Source organism: Tupaia chinensis, unplaced genomic scaffold, assembly GCF_000334495.1.
Source record: "Tupaia chinensis unplaced genomic scaffold, TupChi_1.0 Scaffold000257_1, whole genome shotgun sequence".
In the NCBI taxonomy this organism is placed as follows: domain Eukaryota; kingdom Metazoa; phylum Chordata; class Mammalia; order Scandentia; family Tupaiidae; genus Tupaia; species Tupaia belangeri.
The window spans coordinates 4,751,708-4,773,493 of record NW_006159737.1 but is presented as its reverse complement, the minus strand read 5'-3'; the positions used below and the strand labels follow the sequence as shown (position 1 = coordinate 4,773,493).

At 37.9% G+C, this 21,786-nt stretch overlaps 1 protein-coding gene across 1 annotated transcript in view; it reads right to left on the bottom strand.

The window, feature by feature from the left end:
- The window catches only part of TSPAN12 (tetraspanin 12), an 85,803-nt gene that overhangs the window by 16,182 nt on the left and 47,835 nt on the right, over positions 1-21,786 (bottom strand). Inside the window, 4 exon segments of the mRNA XM_027772160.1 lie at positions 7,675-7,748; positions 7,751-7,817; positions 13,018-13,125; positions 18,782-18,856. Of these exon segments, the coding sequence (XP_027627961.1) occupies positions 7,675-7,748; positions 7,751-7,817; positions 13,018-13,125; positions 18,782-18,856 (324 nt within the window).

Genomic DNA, 21,786 nt, shown 5'->3' with positions numbered 1-21,786 from the left:
AAACAACACATACCCCCCCCCCGCAGTGGGGATGGCCACACTGCAATCCCTTCTCCTCCATTCTCCTCTAGGGATCTTGGGCAGGCACACATATGTGCCCGGTGTGAGTTTAAGCTGCAGAGTCCAGGACTCAAACTGTAGTCGACTACATGGGAGTCCAGCGACATAGCCATTATGGCAACTGCTGGTCCCCTGGGTTGCTTTATTTGAAGTGAGCTTGTTCCATTTCTTTTTCTTTTCTTTTCTTTTTTTGGAGAGGTTTTTACTATAGGGCATGTGCACTCGCCAGAGAGACAGAGAAAGACGGAGAGACAGAAAGCGAAAAATCACTCCCCAGGGGGGATGGCCACACTGTAATCACTTTTCCTCCTTTCTCCTCTCAGGATCTTGGGCACAGGCGCACACACACCTGGTATGAGTTTAAGCCACCGGGTTCAGGACTTGAACCATAGCTGACTACATGAGAGTCCAGTGACATAGCCATTATGCTAACTGCTAGTCCCCCATTTATTTTTCTTGAGGTGGCACAGAGAGGAGAAGAAAGGCATTTCAGTCTCCTTGAGGAGCTGTGTCTGCTTTGTTTTCCATCTATCCGGGATAAACACTGCAATTACCCTCTATAACTGTGGTTCTTCATGCTTTAAGGTATGGGACCCCAAGAGGAATAGATGAGATCTACCAGTTCCTCTTTAATGAAAAAAGTGCATATAAAATATTGACCCGGGGGATGGACTCCATGGACTGGTGGTTAAGGCAGTCAGACTCCATGTGGATGACTGTGCAGCTGGAGTGCTGGACTCAGTGGCCTGAGAAACGCACTGGGCACATGTACATTGTGCCAAAATCCCCAAAGAAAGAAGAGATGAAGGAGAAGGAATTGCAGTAGAACCATTTCCCCTGGGAGGCTGGGGGCTTTCTCTTCTCCCTCTTTCTCTTTTCTCTCTCTGATGCATGCATGTGCCGACTATCAAAATTTAAAAAAAAAAAAAGGCAACTTTAGCAAAGTCACTTTTCCCTTGAAGCCCATGTCATGGGCATACCTACCTCTTTATTATTATTATTATTATTATTATTATTATTATTATTTCTCTCTGCTTTCTTCTCAAAATCAAGTCTATAAACAGCACTTTAATTAGGGATATGATGGAAATTTCAGCAGGTAAGGAAACAAAATAATACATCCTAGACCTGTATTTTGCCAATTTAAATTCTAGGTTTGATGTTTTGCTGACACCAAGTCTCACACCCAGCATTGAGAGGTGATAGCTTCAGGGACAATTCCAAAATCCAAGATAGTAGGTAGGCAGTAACCATGGGCTTGGCCCCCGACCGCAAGCCTTAACACTTGCACTTCCTTAGGCCAAAAATAATCATTCACGGGGTCAGCAAGCTGTGTGGTGGTTAAGATGCTGGACTCCCAGATGGCTGGCCGCAGTCTGAGTCCCTGACCTGGCACCTTACTCTTTCATACCTTCCTCCTCCATCCGGTGAGTGCACATGCCCAATAGCAAATTAATAAATAATAATAGTAAATAAAATTAAATAAATTATCTTCATCAAAAAAAAAAAAAAAAACTTATCCGGGACTAGCAGTTAATGTAATGGCTATGTTGCTGGACTCCCATGTAGTCGACCGTGATTCGAGTGCCAGACCTGGAGGCTAATGGAGGAGAAGTGATTGCAGTGTGGCCATCCCCCCTGGGGGTGATTTCTCATTTTCTGTCTCTCCGTCTCTCTGGCGAGCACATGCACCCTATAGCAAAAGAACTCTCAAAAAACAAAAAAACTTATCCACAGATTTTCACATGCATGGGTCCTTCTCATTCATTAATCTCAGTTCAAATATTACCTCTTAACAGAGTTATGCCTATGTCTTACGTCGCTTTTGTATCAACAAAGTCTTCTCTAGCACCTTACCCTGTTTGGAGTCTTCAAAGTGCTTACTGTCACCTCAAATGATGTCCTTTTTATTTTCCTTGTGTAATGCCTGTATTCCTAACCAGAATATAAATTACATGAGAGAGATTTTTGTCTGCAACCTTCTCCACTATATCCCCAGCATGTAGAATAGTCTGCAAAACTCAATAGGTAATCAAAAAACATTTTGGATGAATGAACGTGATGGAACTGAACTGAGGGTCAGAGATACTTTCATCTGTGATTTTTAAACCTCTGCTACACTCTATACGAGAGTGTGGCTTATTTGGGGAGCCGTGTGCCCAACCTAACAATACCTCTGATAGGAATGTTTCTAAAATGTGCAATTGTTGCTATATTTCTGCTCTGTCATTTTTCACAGGTTTCAAAATGTGTCATAAAATATTATTGGGTCAGGGACAAGATAGGCCACCAGATGGCTGAGAATGATTTATTTCCTTGATTTCAGACTACTGAAGAAAGATTACAGGAAGAAAGCCAGTTCTTATCTCTAAGCTTACAGGATATGAAAGATAAAAGGGACCTTGAAGTTCCTCTAGTCCAGATTCATTCTTACTTTAAACCCCATTCTACACCCCCAGTGACATGGTTATCTGACCTTGACTTCAATATTTTTAGTGATGAGGTACTCACTAGTTTACAGGATAACCTGTCTCACAATTGGACAGATTTTGATGAGCAAGGTCTTCCTTCTATTGATTCAAAATTTCCTTCCTGTAGCTTCTGGCTCTTGGAGCAACGATAAGCAATTCTAGTTTTTGTTCTGAATTATGAACTTTGAAATACTTGAAGACATCTAAAATGTCTCCCCTTCATGTTCTCACCTTCCGAATGAAATCCCAAATGCCTCCAGCTGTTCCACACTTGTTTCTTCATCTAGACTTCCTACTGGACCATTTCTGGATACATTGCAATTAGGAAACATATGTTCTCCGGGGCAAAGTGGAATTAAGTCTCATTTTTAATTATGGATTTAATTGTACTTGTGCCATAAAGTTACTAAATGATCCACTTTTGTAAGTCAACTATGCATGTAATTATATTCTACATCATTTCTAATATGATTATTTGTTAATAATTGAAAAATGCAAAAGCAGATTACTTTGATGAACTTCTCTCTTTGCTAGAAGTCTGTGTCTAAAAAGAATATCTCATAACTGACAATGCCAGCTTACTACTGAAACTATTTTTATGAAAACATTAAAAAGATGAATGAGGGCTATCAATTTGCAAATACAGAATACTTTTGATCTTAAAATTTGTAAAACATATACTTAATAGATATCTTGAAAGTAAAGCATTCCATTTCTAATATATTATTATTAATGAAAATAATCTAAGACAAACTAGTGAAAAGAAATTATATTTTATAGGAATGAAATTATATTAATTCTTTCATTGAACACTCTGCAATGGTATAAACTAAATTGAAGAGAATGTATCCATCCTCAGACTTCATAGGAAGAGCTAGCAAATTGGTTGATGTTTTTTTCATTCTCATAATTAAGACCAGTTAAAATCAAATCATCAGTATTAATCACTAAACCAGGCAGAAATTATTATACTATAGTGTTGTAACCCAATCATTTTCCATATTGACTTGCTACTGCTAAAAACCTACAAATGAGTGGTTGGGCGGTTGCCCGGCAGTAAAACATGACCTACTGCAAGGGTGACCACTTGGGAAGGTTCCAGATTAGTTAGCAGAGACCTCTCTCAGTATGTCAAGCATGTATGAACCCATGATCTGGGGCTAACCAAGGCTGCGGTGGATTGGGGTGTCAAAACCCTGTGGAGGTGCTCTCTCTTTGTCACTGTCTCTCCCTTTCTGTTTCTCTCACTCATAAAGAAATAAAAGCAAAACAATAAATGGATAAAGTTCAACTAGGAAAGTTAATGGGTTTCAATTCACATGACTACGCTTACATCTATACTATAATCATCTGTTCTTTAAATGTCTAATAGTGAGTCATAATGTATTCTAATATCTACAGTTATGTTTGTATTTAACATCATCTCAGAAATACTGGGTTGTTGGAAAAGTCATGACACATTTTAGCATAGAAAAAAATACATCATAGGGACCAGCAGTGGCGTAATGGCTATGTCGTTGGACTCCCTGTAGTTGACTGAGGTTCAAGTCCCAGACCCAGTGGCTTAAACTCACGCCGGGTGCATATGCGTGCATGCCCGAGATCCCTAGAGGAGAATGGAGGAGAAAGGATTGCGGCATGGCCATCCCCCCGGGGGGTGATTTCTTGCTTTCTGTCTCTCTGTCTCTCTCTTGTCTTTCTGGTGAGCACAACCATCCTAGAGTAAAAATCTCTCCAAAGAAAAAGAAAAAGAAAACATACGTCATGACTTTCCTGACAACCCAATATTAAATACTATCTTCTGTTTTATAGAATGAACAGGATTGTTGGATTTGTTAGCTGACTACCCCATCTATAGACATTAGCCAATAGTAAGCTTTCATCCAGAACAAATGATGATGTAGTATAATCACTGAAAAACCTAAAAGAATAGGCCTAACAATCTTTTCTTTTCAATAAACTGTATCTTGTGTATTCCTTTTTTACTCAAAGCCAAATGTGACCAAACCTAGTATCTTTAAAATAATAAAATGTAAACACAATGTTGCTTAGTAGGGTGAGGCATGGCAGTAAGTATGTTGATTTTTTTTTTTTTTTTTTTTTTTTTGCTATAGGGTGCATGTGCTTGCCAGAGAGACAGGGACAGAGAGACAGAAAGTGAGAAATCACCCACAGGGGGAATGGCCACACTGCAATCCCTTCTCCTCCAGTCTCCTCTTAGGATTTTGGGCATGCATGTACACATACCCAGCATGAGTTTTAAGCCTCTGGGTCCAAGACTTGAATTGCATTTGACTATGTGGGAGTCCAGTGACATAACCACTATGCCATCTGCTAGTATCTTGATTATCTTTTAAAATAAATAAATTGATATTCGTTTGTTTCAATAATTCTTGTGATAGATTTAACTGTGTCCTCCTGAAATCATGTCCAAGTCCTAACCCCAGTATCTCATGTGATCTGGAAACAAGGCCACTGCAGATGTAATTGAGATGAGGTCATATCAAATCATCCAATACTATGGGTGTTCTTATAAAAAGGAGAAAATTGGAAGAAGGCATACATCAGGGTGATGTGTCTATAAAATGAAGAATGGCAAAGATTGCCAGTAAACCACCGGAAGCTATGGGTGTGGCATGGATCCTTCCTCAGGGCCCTTGGAAGGAACCAACTCTGCTAAGACCTGGATCTTGGTCTTTTAGCCTCTAGAATAGAAGACAATGGATTTCTCTTGCTAACATGGCTCTTTTTGTGGAACACTGTAACACTGTGATCGTATTAGCAAACTACTAGGTTTCAGAAACTTTAAAAAAATATTTGGCACACTTCTTCAGTCATGCCTTTAGAGCCCAAAACTTTATTTGTGAATATCCATAAATGTGGCATATTCACAGCCAAAACTTACTCATTTCTAAGACATAAATACAATGAATTATTTGTGTAGGTAATACACCATTCTTTTAATTAATTATAGCATTCAAACTAATATAGTATAAATTAACCATACTCCTCTACAACCCACTTTGACAGATAATCTAACAGATGTTTAAATGATAATATTTCTAGGGAAAAATTTATAATCATCCTAAGAATAACTTGAAATATATAAAAACGTATGTTTTAGAAATTCCAATGTGCTTCATTATAAATTTTCATTCTTTATGGTCATACTACATATGAATCACATACATATACATACATATATATATATATACACATACATATATACACATACATATATATGTGAATTATAAAGTATTTATTGTTAAGCTAGAGGTTCTCTATTTTTTTCTTTTAATTTGCTTTTAGAGTGTGTGTGCTCTCCAGAGAAAGAGAGTAAGAGAGAGAGGGAGAAGGAGGAAAGCAATCCCTCATTGAGTGTGGTCATGCTGCAATCCCTTCTCCTCCATTTCTCCATTTCTCCATCCCGCTGGTATTAAGATAGGCATGCACATGAACCTGGCATGTTTTTTGCACTGCGAGTACCAGGATTTGAACCACATAGTCAACCATGTGCAATCCAGCTCCCTTAACTACTGGGCTATGGGTCTGGCGCAAACAAGAGGTTTTCAACTCTATCTTGTGATACCAAGTATACTTGACTGAAGATGTGTCTAAGGGATGATGCCAGCACCAGCAGGAACAGCCTGCCTACTCTCTGACTTACATTCTGAGTTCCTGTCTAGATCCAAACTGCCGAGTAAAGCTTTCTGTAATGACAGAGATGTCTGGTATCTGCACAATCCACTACAAGAGCCATGGGTCACACGCTCATATTGAGCACTTGAAATCTGCTAGTACTACTAAGGAACTGACATTTTAAATTAATGTTATCCTGACGAAATTGAATCTAACTGGTCGCATGGAATGACTGGACAGTGCCATTCTAAATTTTTATTTGAAAATAAGATTTCACTGCTAACAAAGTTTGAAAATCACCACTAAAAATGAAGGTACGGGGAATCTTCTGCTAAAAAGGAATGGCTGGTGATTCTGATAAATTCTCCCAGAATGTCTCGGTATGTGATGATTGATTTTAATTCCAATGCATACAAAATTTAATCAGGGAACTACAGCTGACATCACTACTCATTAGCCAGCAGGGGGAACTGCAGAGTTAAACTACAGCATTTTCTCCAGAGATTTTTGTTGTTGTTCTCCCCCAGAGTCTGTGTGAGTCTGTGTGGAGGCCCTGAAATACGTGCTCTGTGCAAGAACTACAAACCCTGCGCTTCCTGACTACCCAGAGTTAGCCACGTGCTCTGCATGTCCGTTTTCACAGAATTCCTGGGAGGTGGAAATAGAACTTGCTTCTAGACAATACGATTTAGGCAATTTATAATCAAGATCTAATTAATTATAAAATCTGATCTTTCCCAATTTTTCTGTTTTTTAAGAGTTTTTGGTTTGTGGGGGTTTTTTTTGTCCTTGTTGTTGTTGTTTTGCTATAGGGATGTGTATGCATGCTGGAAAGACAAAAAGACAGAGACAGAAAGTGAGAATTCACCCCCCTAGACAGGATGGTCACACCACAATCCCTTCTCCTAATTTCTCCTCTCAAGATTTTGGGCACATATGCACAAGTGCCCAACATGAGGTTCAAGTCACCAGGACTGGGACTTGAACCGCAGTAAACTATGTGGTAGTCCAGCGATATGACAATAGGCCATCTGCTGGTCTCAGTGTTTAGACTTTTAAATTAACATTTACCTTTATCCTTTTTCTTCAATTATCAAAGAAACATTTGAGGCCTTTTATATTTAGGCAGAAAAGGAAAACTTCTTTATTTAAAAGTTGTAATAGGGCCAGCAGGTGGCATGGTGGTTAAGATGCTGGACTCCCACACAGTTGACTGTAATTCAAGTCTCAGACTTGGCAGCTTGAAAATCATGCTGACTGCGTGCATGCATGCACCCAAAATCCCAGGAGGAGAATGAAGGAGAAGGACTTGCACCATGGTCACTCCCCTGGGACTTGATTTCTCATTTTCTCCCTCTCTGTCTCTCTCAGGAGTGCTTATATGCCCTATGGCAAAAACCGGAAAAATAAATAAATAAATAGATAGATAGATAGATAGATAAATAAATAAATATCATAATAAAATAAACTTTATCTATGATATATTAACTGAATATGGTCTTACCTCTTGATAAAGGTCACTGAGATCTTCCTGGTGGGCCTGTTTAGAACATCCTGGGAATTCCTTAACACAGCAGGATCTGGGGGCCAGTCCATCTCTGTCATTTCCAGCCAGTCAGTAAAATACACAACTCCACAGCACTTAAACTGCAAAAGAAAAACTGGTCAGGCACCAAAACACAAAAACATATTGATTTTTTAACTTACACAAGGTTAAATGTCAGATTTCTTAAATTTTTGAACTCAGAGCTAAATACACATCTGTCATCACACGATGAGATGTGAACGCTGTATTTTTTTAAGGTTTTAATTTTATTTTTCATTATTATTCTTCTATTTTAACCAGACAAAGACAGACAGACAGAAAGGGAGAGTGAGAAAGCAAGCTGCCAGGTTCGGGACTTGAATCATGGTTGGCGATGTGGGAGTCCAGCACCTACCACCTGACGGGAGTCCAAGTACCAAAACATCTGCAGGCCCCATATAATGTCCATTGATGTGAGAAATGTGATAGAGAAACATCATGGCTGACCACTCCATAACAGTACAATTCTGAACAATAATGTCGACAACACATAAGAAAGAAAATGAACCATGACTGGGTGACACGTCTCACCTAGAACATTCTCTAGAAGAGGCCATGTAGCAACAAAGTTAACTTACATACTATCAAACTCAATAGCTAAAATTTTCTTTATCATTAAACTTCTAGCCACTACAACATAATTAATTGATTCAATTTGTAAATAGCCTAGATACTGGTTTAATTGCTCAAAAAACTCTAATATTGTATTAAGTGTTTCTACGATTTCTGTAAAAAGATTTGCTCAGCAAGCTCTAGTCACAATGGTTACCAGAGCTGGATTCCTAAAATCAGTAAAATTTCCAAAACCAGGACCAGCAGATGTAATGGTTACGTTGCCGGACTCCCATGTAGTGGCCTACAGTTTGAATCCTGGACCCAGCAGCTTGAAACTCATGCCAGGTATTTGTGCATGCATGTCCAAGATCCCAAGAGGAGAATTGGGGATAAGGGATTGTGGCCATGGCCATCCTCCCCAGAGGGAAGGGGGGATTTTTTGCTTTCTGTCTCTCTGGTGAGCACACATGCCCTACAGCAAAAGTCTCTCTAAAGAAAGAAGAAAAAATTTCCAACACCTTTGAGGAATAAACATAGGCTTGCCCAAATAATTTTCACCCAAAGAAAGTGAGATTCTCAAAATAAACTATTATAGCCTATCACTACAGTCTCAGAGGAAATTATGTTCCTTTAGCTAGAATAAAGTTGATTTTTTTTTTTAAAGAGAGGTTTTTGCTATAGGACATATGCACTTGACAGAGAGATGGAGGGAGACAGAGAGGTAGAATGCAAGAAATCACCCTCCAGGTGGGATGGCCATACCACAATCCCTTCTCCTCCATTCTCTTCTTGGGATATTGGGCACTCACACACACGAGCCCCATATGAGCTTTAAGCCAGCACTTGAATCACAGTCGATTACATGGAAATCCAGCAACGTAACCATTACACCATCTGCTGGTCCCAAAGTTGGATTTTAAAAAGACCTATATTATGTTTCTTAAACTATAATTTAGAAGACTCTATTTTTTGGTCTCATTTTTCCAAATATTGGCAAATTTTTCTCTCATCAAGATTTAGAGGGGCCAGCAGGGTGACGTAGTGGTTAAGGCACTGGACTCCCATTGGTCAACTGAAGTTTGAGTCCCAAACTTAGCAGCTTGAAACTCACGCCGGGCATGTGTGCATGGGTGCCCAAAATCCTGAGAGGAGAGTAATGGAGAAGGGATTGCAGCATTGTCACCTCTCCTCTGGGGCATGATACCTTACTTTCTCATGCTCTGTCTCTGTGTCTCTAGCAAGCGCACACACCCTACAGCAAAAATCTCTCTTAAAAAAGAGATTTAGAAACACCACTTAAGGACATACATAGATTACTCTCTGAATAATTAATTATGATGAATAATTTTCTGCCTTTGGGTAGAGAACAGCTACTTTTCCATATAGTCAGAGGCAAAGAATTTGGGCAGTGACTGAGAAAAACTCTGCCAAGAGTAACTGACTATGCAAATTACATAGCCCAATAGATCAATCTGTATTCAAGACTAACATTGTGTCTTAAAATATGACAATCCACCAGCATTTCAAAATTTAACTAAACTCAACTTTGAACAATGATCAACTTCTCATGCAAAATGAAATCAGGCAAATAATAAAAATGATCTTGCATTTTCTTCACTTGCCTAACTATGTAATTTTTGAAAAGAAAAAGAAATCTTAATAGTTTTATACACATTGAACTATTGAAAACTGTAAGTAATACTAAAATTAAAAAAACTCATATATTTTTAATATTTTCCTTATAACTTTTTTTTAAAAGCCATGAATGTACCATAAACCTTCCAAATTGAGTCCAATGTCATTTGACATTGCATATTTTACATAAGTCATTGAGTATCCACGAAGAATATTTTCACTTTCTAAAAATCACAAACTATGACATTGCCAAGTCAGTCTTTTTAAATCTCAGCACTCGTGGGAAACCCACGTCTCTCATTTTCTAACAACACGAATTCTTTCTGTGCTGATGATGACAGAAGGGCGATTCTTGGAACACTCTAGCTCCATCCACAGTGCAACAGCCTATTTATCTGGCTTTGTCAGGAAACCGTGTTCCACATAAATGACTTTCTCAGACAAATGAAACATATCGCATTCAGTGCCCTTTTTTAACAATTTAATACATCCCTGAAATATTTTTTCATTTTATATAATTGTCTTTCTCTTTCAACAGAAGATACTGAATTTTGTACTGAAACTTTTCTTGCAAATTCCCTTAAGTAAACTCAATATGATACCAACACATTGCTGTGGGCTACATTTCTTTGTCATTTCCCTGCTTCCTTTTACACTGCATTTTGAGAGAGTATCACACTTGCTAACATTAGGTCAGCTCTAGGAAAAAATATCACCATCTTACAATTAAAAAACTGAAGTCCTAGGGTCAATTGGTAGCATGAGGGTTCAGGCTCTGTACTTCCATAGGGCCAACTTCAGTTCTAGTCCTGGAACTGCTGGCTTCAAACTCACACCAGGCATGTGTGCATGTGTGTCCAATATCCTGACAGGAGGATGGAAGAGAAGAGATTGTGGCATGGCCATCCCCCCGGAGAGTGATTTCTCACTTTCTCTCTCTTTCTCTCTCTGTATCTCCAATGAGTACATGTACCCTATAGAAAAAAAATCTATTTAAAAAAATTGAATTTTTGGTAGTAATTTCCCTAGGTCAGTGGCCAGTGTATGGCAAAGACTATTTACTTCAAGCACATGCTCCAACCATTGTGTGAAATAAACAAGTATGTGTTTAAGTAATTTTATGTAAAGGTTTTAAATAAATATCACTAAGGCCGAATTAAGAGTCTACTAGGTTTAGGTACTTTTACATGAAATAGACTTAGGATACGAGGAACTTACAACCTGACAAATCTACAAATAAATGAGTCGTTAGTTTGCAGTGCATGTACATTGTCTGTCTTGATAAGTCCACCATCAGAGAAAAAAAAAAAAAAACTCACTTTGTTTTCTAACCTGGATTATCATGGTCTACATCACAAATTCCAGAAAAGCAAGTGCTCTGGCCAGCTCCTTCCCAGGATGGTAGCTGAACACAGTTTATTATAAATTCACTAATGCTTCACTTGTTTTTTGTTCATGTTGCTTTTAGTATAAATGCACAGTAAACAAACAAAGTCGGGAAGCATTTAAATAAACAGGAAATCTGTGTTACAATGACAGTCTTCGCCATTTCAACAATTGTAACACAAAGAGCCAGATTTGGAGATTGTCCTGGGCTTGAACTTCTGCCCATATCCAGGACAGACGAACTGGCTATTTATTATGTAAGGCACTGACTTTCAAGTGCCTTGTGGCCCAGCTCTAAGATAAATGAAAGGAAACTGACATACTTCATCATCTGAGAATGTCTCTCTAATCACAAGAAAACTGGAAGAAGTATTTTTTAAAGCAAGATCATGGTTAACAGAATTTTTTTTAATGTGCTTATAGGGCACATGCGCTCACTGCAGAGACACAGAGAGAGAGAGAGAAAGAGAGAAAGCTGCCCACAGGGGAAGGCCACACCACAACCCCTTCTCCATTCTCCTCGAGATTTTGGTCATGCATGCACAAGCACCTGGCATGATTTTCAAGCTGCCAGTTTCAGGACTCAACCATGAAGTCATCCACGTGGGAGCCAGCCTCCTTTACCACCCCACCACAAGCTGGCTCCACAAGTGGCCTGATTTTAATTCTATAGTCCCAGTTGACAAGATAGTTAGGCGTAGTGCTGTGTGGTAGTAAGGTTAGAAAAGCTAAAGGCATCTATACTTTGTAATGTTATTGGGAATAACTATAAGCTAAATGAGATCAAATTTATGATCTCATTCAATTTTCTCAACAACCCAAGAAGGTAGGTACTTTTATTAGCCCTATTTTACAGGTCAGGAAACTGAGACTTAAAGAGGTTAAGTAAAGTACAGAATGTCAATAAATAAGAAGCAGCAGGTCCACTCAGTGGTATGCACTGCTGAGACACTGCACTCTGCAGGCTGGGACCACATGGGAGGACCAGGTCCTAGGTCCAGTCCAACCAAAAGCCAGATGGGGCAGTACATGCCTATAGTCCAAGCTATTCAGGAGGCAGAGCCAGGACTATGACAGACAGATGGATATCTATCATCTATTTATCTATTCACACACACACAGAGTATGTAGGTGTGTGTGTGTGTGTGTGAATATGTGTGTATGTGTATATAATGTTTATATGTATAGTGTATTGTATATATGTATGTAGTATAATATATACATAGTACATACACCTATAATAACATTTACTGCATGTATAGGAAACTCATGCCCTTAATAATAAATTGACTCCAAATTTCCAAATGACAGCAATCATTAAATAAAAAATATTTAAAATACAGATAGCTCCAAAAGTCGTGAAAAATATCATTTCAAATAGAACTTAAATATTTATCATGTAACTCTCATAAAAAAAACAAATAACAGGCTTTTTAGCAAAAGGATTTTGAAGAAATTCTTAAATGTATGTCAATTGTGAAATAAAGAAAAAACGAAGTATGTTTAAAAAAAAAAAAAAAAAAACAGGACATGAAGTTACTTAAAATATTTCTCCATAAAGAATTGCACAAGTAGCAATTAACTTTTCAGCACAGAGAAAATTACCAAAACCAAAGCTTTGAACATCTGTTTTGGAAAGTGTGTCACTTATTTCATATTCTCTGCCTCTGAAATTATAACACTTACCTCTCTTTGAAAAAAATTCCAAGCGTGAGTAAGCCACCGGTATCTAGGTAAACCATAATTTGTCATTCTGGCTTTCAAAGTGACCATATCTGACCACTGTACTGGAACCTGGAGACAAAAAAGCAAAACAACACAAGGATGTACACATATTCTCAAAACAATTACACACACACATACTCGCACAGAGTTGGAATGTATTACTTATGACAAACTCTATGTTAACAAACTCTTCTTTTAGATCGTTCTTTTATCTTTTCTTTTTTTAGATCGTTCTTTTCTTTGATCTTTTCTTTTTTTAGATCGTTCTTTTCTTTTCTCTTTTTCAGTTTTCTTTTAATTTACTAGAGTGCATAGGTGTTAACTGGAGCGAGACAGGGAAAGCAAGAAAGTACTCCCCATGGGGAATAGTCACACACAATCCCTTCTCCTCAATTTCTCCCTCCTTTCAGGATTTTGGGCATGCACAAACACCTGGTGTGTTTCCCAAGTCACAGGCCCAGAACTTGAACTGTGTGGTTGGCTATGTGGGATCCAACTGCCTTATCCACCAGACCATGGAGCCAGCCCAATAAATCTCATTTAAATTTATATTTGCTTGTCACCTAAGTTAAGCTGAGGGTTACAAAATACTTACTGGACAATCTCTATATGTTAATTTTAGTACTAAATGAGAAGGTATTTTGTAGTAAGTAAAATCATGAGAAATCACTTTATTGCTAATAGCAAGCTGAAGAAAACCACAAAATATTCATTAGTCAGGTACACTGGAAGAGTTCAAAACAAATGGTATCTGTGAAGAAATGCTGTTTGGTTTGATCTGTAATACTATGAAGTTGTGGTTCTCGGAAATAACTGCTGACAATGGTATTAAAATGAGAGACAAATTAAGAAGGATTCAAGAAAGACTGAAGAATTAAGAATTCAAGTCGAGCTTCACTCTGGGATAATTTTGTAAACAACCTTCCAAATATTAGATTTTTGGAAGCATGGCAGAATTTTCACAAGAACAGTTCTCATAATAAAGCATTGTTTTGTGCTTCTGCTCTCGAATCACCTTGTGCTATGTGTGTTACAGAATGTTTAATCATGACAGAGCTTTAGGTATGCAACACAACATTTGGCCAGAAATCTCGTGAGCAAATCAAGCATTGTTTTATTTGCTGGAAGCCAGCCAAACAATCAATGAATGACATAATAACATAATGGTCAAGAACCAAAAAAAAAAAAAAAAAAGAAGAAGAAGAAAAGAAAAGGAGAGATGAATAAATAAGCCTATAGAACTTGACATCAGGATAATTCTGAGCTCTTACTTCTTCTTAATGTTCTAGAAAGCATGTGTGCTCGCCAGAAAGAGACATGGAGAAAGAGAAAAGGAAAGGGAAATGAGAAAACAACACCTACACAAATGGGAGAGGGTAATGCCGAAATCCCTTCATCTCTCTTCCCTTTGGGGATCTTTGGGAACACATGCACTCATGCACTCAGTGTATTTTTCAAACCACTGGGCCCAGGACTCAAACCACACAGTCAGCCGTGGGAGAGTCAGCTACCTTAACCATCAAACCACTGGCTGATCCAAAGGAATTTTTTTCTTTTTTTAATTTAACCAGAGGGCATGTGTGCTTGGAGAGAGACAGAAAGAGAGAGAAAGAGAAAGAAACCACCCTCCATAGAGGATGGTCATGGTACAACCTCTTCTCTTTCTTTTCTCTCTCCTTTGGGATTTTTTTGGGTATGCCCACACATATGCCTAGTGTGTTTCTCAGGCTGCCAGGTCCAGGACTTGAACTGTGCTATCAGCCATGTAGGATCCTTAACCACCAGGACAAGAACTGGCAAAATCTTAATTTATAAAGAAATATTATTGAGGGCCATCATGCTGTGTGATGGTTAAAGCACTGGTCTCCCACACAGCTGACTGTGGTTGGAGTCCCATACCTGACAGATTGAAATCATACCCAGCACGTACGCGTGCGTGCCCAAAATCCCAAGAGGAAAAAAGAGGAGAAGAGTTTGCAGCATGGCCATCCCCCTGGGAGATGATTTCTCACTTTCCCTCTCACTGTTTGTCTCGCTCTGGTAAGCACATCCTCCAGTGGAAAAAACCTAAAAACAAAAAGTATTACACATTTCGATGTGTGTAGTTAGACTATACAAAATATATAAGCCAAAAATGTACGACTAATACATAGGTTTTTTGCAAAAATCATGATTCATTATGAATGCAAAGGAAAAATAACCACACATCTAATATATCACAACTTCTAAAAACAAAACTACAGAGACTTAAAATATAAACAGATCAAACAATACAAAAATTATCGTCCAGTAAGAAAAATTACAGCCAGCATCAGCCATTCGTTGAAGAACTAAAATTATTAAAGAAAATATAAATTTCTTACAAAGCAAATTATGAATATGCTAATATATAAAATAATATGAAGCAGTATAATGTTACATTAAGATGTAATCTCTCTAGTCAATAATGTCTAATCTCTCTAGTCAATAATCTCTAATCCTTTACAGAATGAATTTGACTAATGACTTTAAAAAGTGGTAGCCGAATTTCTGTCATATAATGTGAAATGACATATAATTTCATTAAATTCAAATTATGATGTATACAATACATTTTTTTTTCAAGAGACCTTTACTTTTTTTTTTGTCAGTTGAATAGTTCCTCCCTTTGCACTCTTTGTAGTGTTTAGAATGGCATTATAAGGTTTAAGTCCAAATAAAGAATCATGATGTGGAATGAAAAAAAAAAAGATATTTTTTTAATTAAAAAAATAGTATTATTTTCAGAAGTAATTTAAAAATTCTTGATCAGAGAAATTTTCTTCTCCTTCATTAATTTTCTTTTTGCTTATAGCACTTAGAAATGTACAATATAAAAGAAAATTTGAACACTTGGACACAAAGTTTTATTCCCCAAATAATGCTCTGACTGGATATATTGTGTATACATAGGGCTTCAACAAAGTTCAGAGAACTCACCGAAGGTCAAACTACTCACCATATACTACTGTTTCATATCATTTGAGCCATAAAATAAATGTAGGTCAGATAAATTATCTAGAAATTCATCAAGTGAAACCGTGAATATTATTGACGGATTTTTATCTACAGAATGAACAATGAACAGGAGGCAAACATGTATAAACTGAAGCAGTAATGGGGAAAGACTGTCTGATGTCACTTCTTTTGGCATAGTGACTATAACAATCTTTTTTTAAAACTTTTACCTTCCAAAATAAATAGACTTTTTTCCATAATTGTGACCACAATCAATGTGAGACCAAACGTGGCAAGCAAACAGAGGAGACCATTGAGGTGCTGGGACAGAATACTGGGCTCCGGCCATAAAATAACACACACGGATTGGTTCCTTGCACAGAACAGCTAAAAAGCACATAACCCATTCTATGAAAAGGCTGGGTTCTGCAAAATTTGGCAGATAATAAACTTTAATGGCACTTTTCATTCACACTGCTATTAGAGTAAAAGCAATAAAAATTCTAACAAACTTTTTTTTTCCTTAAAAAAAAAAAAGACCTGCTTTCCACATTGCACCTTTTAAACAGTCCTTGCTCTCTCCTGGTGATGTAATGGGGAAGATTTACACAAGCAAAACAGTGCTGTGTGCTGTCAGCTGAAACGATAATGTGCACACATTTAGAACGGCGGTACTCCGAAGCTGTGTGCAGACCGCCTCTTAAGAGAAGAGAAGAAAGTCTCTAAGCAAGCATAAAGTCCTCTTCATTTCCTTGTGTTTCTTAAAATTATATTCAAATCAAAACATTTTATTTTGAACACCTTAAATTAATTCATTTTGAACTGGCTACAATTTAGGAGATTGCCAAATGTCAGTATGACATATACACTATACATCCATTTTAAAATCCATGCGAAACTCATTTCTAAAATCCTTTTAATTACCCAGCAAAACACAATCAAGAGCTAAGGTAAGGGGATCAAGAATTAATTATCAGATTCACTCTCTACTTGAATGTCAAGGAGATATATTATTTTAACAGAGGAAAAAAAAATTAAGGCAGATGATCTATTTAAAATAAAACACAGAAACTGAGTCCCAGGAAACTACTGGGTTGTCAGAAAAGTCATGACATATTTTTCTATGAAAAAAATACATCATGCCTTTTCCGACAACCCAGTATTTTTCACTTCCCTAAATACACAAAGTTTCTGGGGAGTGAAGTGAAGATAGGATTCTCATAGACAGCAAAAGAATTCGTATTTTAATGGGAGATTTCATTTTAAAGAAAATTCTTCACTTTACATTAAACTAGTGTAGTTGGAACCTACCCTGACTTTTCAACGTTCCATAAATTCTCTGTTCTTACTGAGAGTCACCACACCTGGGCAGCATGATGGTCGTTAAATTCTCTGTTCTTACTGAGAGTCACCACATGTGGGCAGCATTGGGGCTCAGACATGTGATAGTGCCCAAGCATCATTTGCATGTAAATTGGCACATGCTCAGTATCCACTGGTCTGTAATTACCACTTAGTATTCAAAACAGCCTCACCCAACAGTAGCAGGGTCAGCAGAGAACTTTTTAACAACTGCATCAGTACCAGAAACAACTTTGATTTGATTTCCAACTGCCAAATGTGTCTCTTCTCTCTAAAATACAAAACAATTTCTCTCCTCTTAAGAGTTCTTAGAATTTTAAAATGTTTAAGACTCACAGGGAGCAGAGGGTGGGTGGAGGAGACTTGTCCCCAATATGAATGCCCAGTCCTGGCCCTTTTTCCCTCTATTCTGATTTAGCAGAGCTGGGCTGGAGTCTGAGATGCACATTTTTGAAGAATCACCCTCCATGACTCTTATTGCCATTGGTCCAAGGATTTACAGGTTGAACAACACCATTTCACTAAAGCAGAATTACTATGGAACACTTACAGTGGAAAAATCTGGCCTGCCTTCATGAAAACAGCCAATGTTCACAGACATGCAGAAACCCTCCACGTCACTGGTAAGAAACGCACTAATTTTCTCCATTGAAGTGAGAAAACATGAAATAAGTAGTAATGCCCCATGCATGCACAGGCAAGGTGCAACTGGTGAACCAAACAGGACTGTAAAATCTAAAGATGGAGAAACTGTTACCCTCATTTATTCTAACAGATCTATAAAAGTTGTTCCAGCAGTTTCAATTGCTGAAATAAAAGAGGGAAAAAAAAATGCTGAAGAGCCGTTTTCAAGTAGCCAAGTCTCAAACTGTGAGAGTTTCTAGTGAGCACACAGCAACTCTTCAAATACACTCCTTACAGAGGAAGACAGTTCGGCTTGCTGCAAACTGGAGAGGCAGGCTTCCCAGTCATCAGAGTCCTGCTGCAGTCAGCATTTTGAAGGTTTTATGTGGTTTTCAAGCATTCTCAAACACATCATGTCACAAATGTGAATCTTTCCTATTATTACAATAACTCAAAAGTTGGCAAAATTATTTTAGAACATACACTATTTTCACTCTATTATGTCCATATTCAAGCAACCTGAGGAATTAAATGCATGCATCATAATATACAAAATAAAATATGATAAATCATGTTTTAGAAATGTGCTTTTAGACACAGAAAAAAATGTTATTTTTCAGAAAAAAATGGACTATTTGTTGTCATCATATACCATAAACATTCGAATGAATAATCATGTCTCTAAATTACTCCAAATTATCTGATTTAAAAGGCTGAACTAGATATTCCTTGAGATTGTGATTCTATACCATTTTTCACTTACCATCAGTTCTTGTTCATATGTCCAAACACCACAAGCCAGTTCGACACAGAAAATGACAAGTAAACTTCCAAAGTACTGTAGAAAAGCAGGAAAGTATGCTGTGAGCACAGAATCCAAATGCAATATGGTCACCGGAGGCAAGCTAAATATCACTTAGTGTTACATTTATTTAATGGGCACGAAAACAGAAGTTTTCACGAAACCCCCTCAGCAGCAGATGGAAAAAATTTCAGTAAATTTATAAATATCTGCAAATAATATTCAATACTCAGTTAAGTAACACATTATTTATTAGTCATCTCCTTGAACAAATCTATCATTGCCAATGCTTTCATCAGGCTAAATAATAATTTACATATTATAGTTCGATAGACTATAACCAAGTTTTCCAGGAAACTGGACCTAATTTCTTTCAAAGTGCATGAAGTGAAGTCAAGTTCAATGCTTTGCCTATGAGCAGATTTTAACTCATTCCTCTAGGTAACAGGGCCTCCTGTGCATTCTTAGGAAAGCATAGTATGGAACAAGGTCCTAACTACTAGTGACACTTCAAAATATATAGTGAGTTCTGATGATGGGGAAGGCATTTGGGATACATGAGAAAATATCAGAAATTCTCAGAAGGCACGTACAAACAAATAAATAACATTAAGTTGAGCACACTGTCAAAAACAGAAATGAAGATAAAAATTCAAGATTCCTACGAAATAGGTAGAGAAATATTCAGGGTTCAAGAAGGTGAAGAGGACTGAACCAAAAAAGGAAAGAGAATTCCAGGCAAATAAAAAACATGAATGGGCCAACTTGGCGGCCTAGTGTAAGGAAGCCAGATATCACATGCAGATCAAGTCCCCGAGCTGGTGGCTTAAAAAACATGCTGAGTGTGTGTACATGCGAGTGCCCAAAATCCCAGGAGGGAGAGATGGATAAAGATTTCAGCATAACCATTCCCCAACAGGGGTGCTTTCTGCTCTCCTTCTCTCTTGAGCATGCAAGAAAATGAAAACAAGAAAAAAGAAAAGAAAATGAAAATGTGAACAAGAATGCAAAGCAACTGGCAAGTAAAACACAGGGTCAGGGAACAAAGAACAGATCTATCTAGCTGGAGTGAGGTGGTCAGAAAATAGAATGAAAGGAGATAAAATTTGAAGTGTAGAATTGATGCCAGATTATGGTGAACTTTAAATGATATACTAATGGATTTTACAAGTATCATGTAGACAATAAGGTGGTATCTTTCGAAGTTTCTGAGTAGGAGATAGATATGACAAACAGCGTAAATAATGGTGAGGCTCAAAATGATTTGGAAGGAAAGACTAAGAGGAAAGGTTGAAGATTCCTTACGCATGGGAGCCAGCAGTTAGCATAATGGCTATGTCGCTGGATTCCCACGTAGTGGACCTAAGTTCGCGTCCCGGGCCCAGTGGCTTAGAACTCACGCCGGGCGCATGTGCGTGCGTGCCCAAGATCCCGAGAGGAGAATGGAGGAGAAGGGATTGCGGCGTGACCATCCCCTCTGGTGGGGGGGGGGGTGATTTCTCGCTTTCTGTATCTCTGTCTCTGTCTGTCTGGCGAGCGCACGCGCCCTATAGCGAAAACCTCTCAAAAAAAAAAAAAAAAAAAAAAAAGAAAGAAAGAAAGATTCCTTACGCAGCAGCTAAGAACAGATGGTAGACAAGAAGCTGAACTTGGATGGTGGCCTTGCAAAGAGGTGGGAAAGGATACCTTCCAGAGTTTTAACAAAAGAGAAATCGACAAGGCCTTAGACTGACTAGATTTAGAAACTTAAAGGAAAACGTGTATTCCACTAAAGTAGGGAAATTAGTCAGGGTAACTAGTTCTGTGGGGAACATAAAATATTTCATTTTATTTGATCAATGTAGAAATGTTTATTCAACTGATAGAATGTAGATCCGAGCTAAGTTGCCCAACGGAAGAACTGGAAATTATTGTTATGATTAGAAATAAAAATAACTTTTGGATAGTGCTCTAGTTATCACATACTTTCACAATTCATTTGCTCAAGAACTCTGTGAAATGGGTAAGATTAGCCGGTTATACAAATAAGAAACTAACATGAAAAGTAGGTAATAGGAGTTGGTCAAGATAAATGCATAGTAAGTTTTGGAGGCTGGATCATTGTGGCATTGTTCTTTGGCTTACACTTTGCCAACTCCCCAGTTGTGGAGATAACATCACAGTGGCAAGCAGTATGTGAGAGAATAGCTCCCAAAGTTATCTTCACTGATTCTACTAAGAATAAAATATTGCATTCATGAGTATTCCACTCTATTTCCAGTAGTGGGTCAGGACAAAGGTACGTGGTAGTAATGTTTATTGGTCATCTCCTTTCAGGAGAATAACAGCTCCATTAATAGCAAGTAGTTTGCTGTGTTTGTCATCTCATAATAGCTGTGCAATAAACACCTGTTACATAGAAGATTGAAACAAAGCAGAGCAATGGCAGCCAGTGACTGGGAGTTACCTTGCACTTAAACTTGGATGACCAGGAGAGACCTCTTTATAAAGGTGATCTTTAACATAAGCTCACTAATGACAAGAGGAGGCAACACTATTAAGATCTGAGAAAAAGTGAGGTCAGCAGGTGGCATGGTGATTAAGGCACTGGACTCTCACATAGCCAACCATGGTTCAAGTCCTGGACCTGGTCGTTTGATTTCTCACTTTTTCTCTCTCTTTCTCTCTGGTGAGGGCACATGCCCTATAGCAAGTTTAAAAATAATAATAATAATAAAATTAAATAAATAATTCTTTAAAAACAAGATTTGAGAAAAAGTAATTCAGAGAAAGCAAACATCAAGTACAATGCCATCTTACAGGGTGAACTTGTTAGTTAAAAACTCGGGACCAGCAGTTAGCATAATGGCTATGTAGCTGAACTCCCATGTAGCTGATCGTGGTTCAAGTCCCGGAACCAGTGGCTTAAACTCATGCTGGGCACGTGTGCATGCATGCCCAAGATACCGAGAGGAGAATGGAGGAGA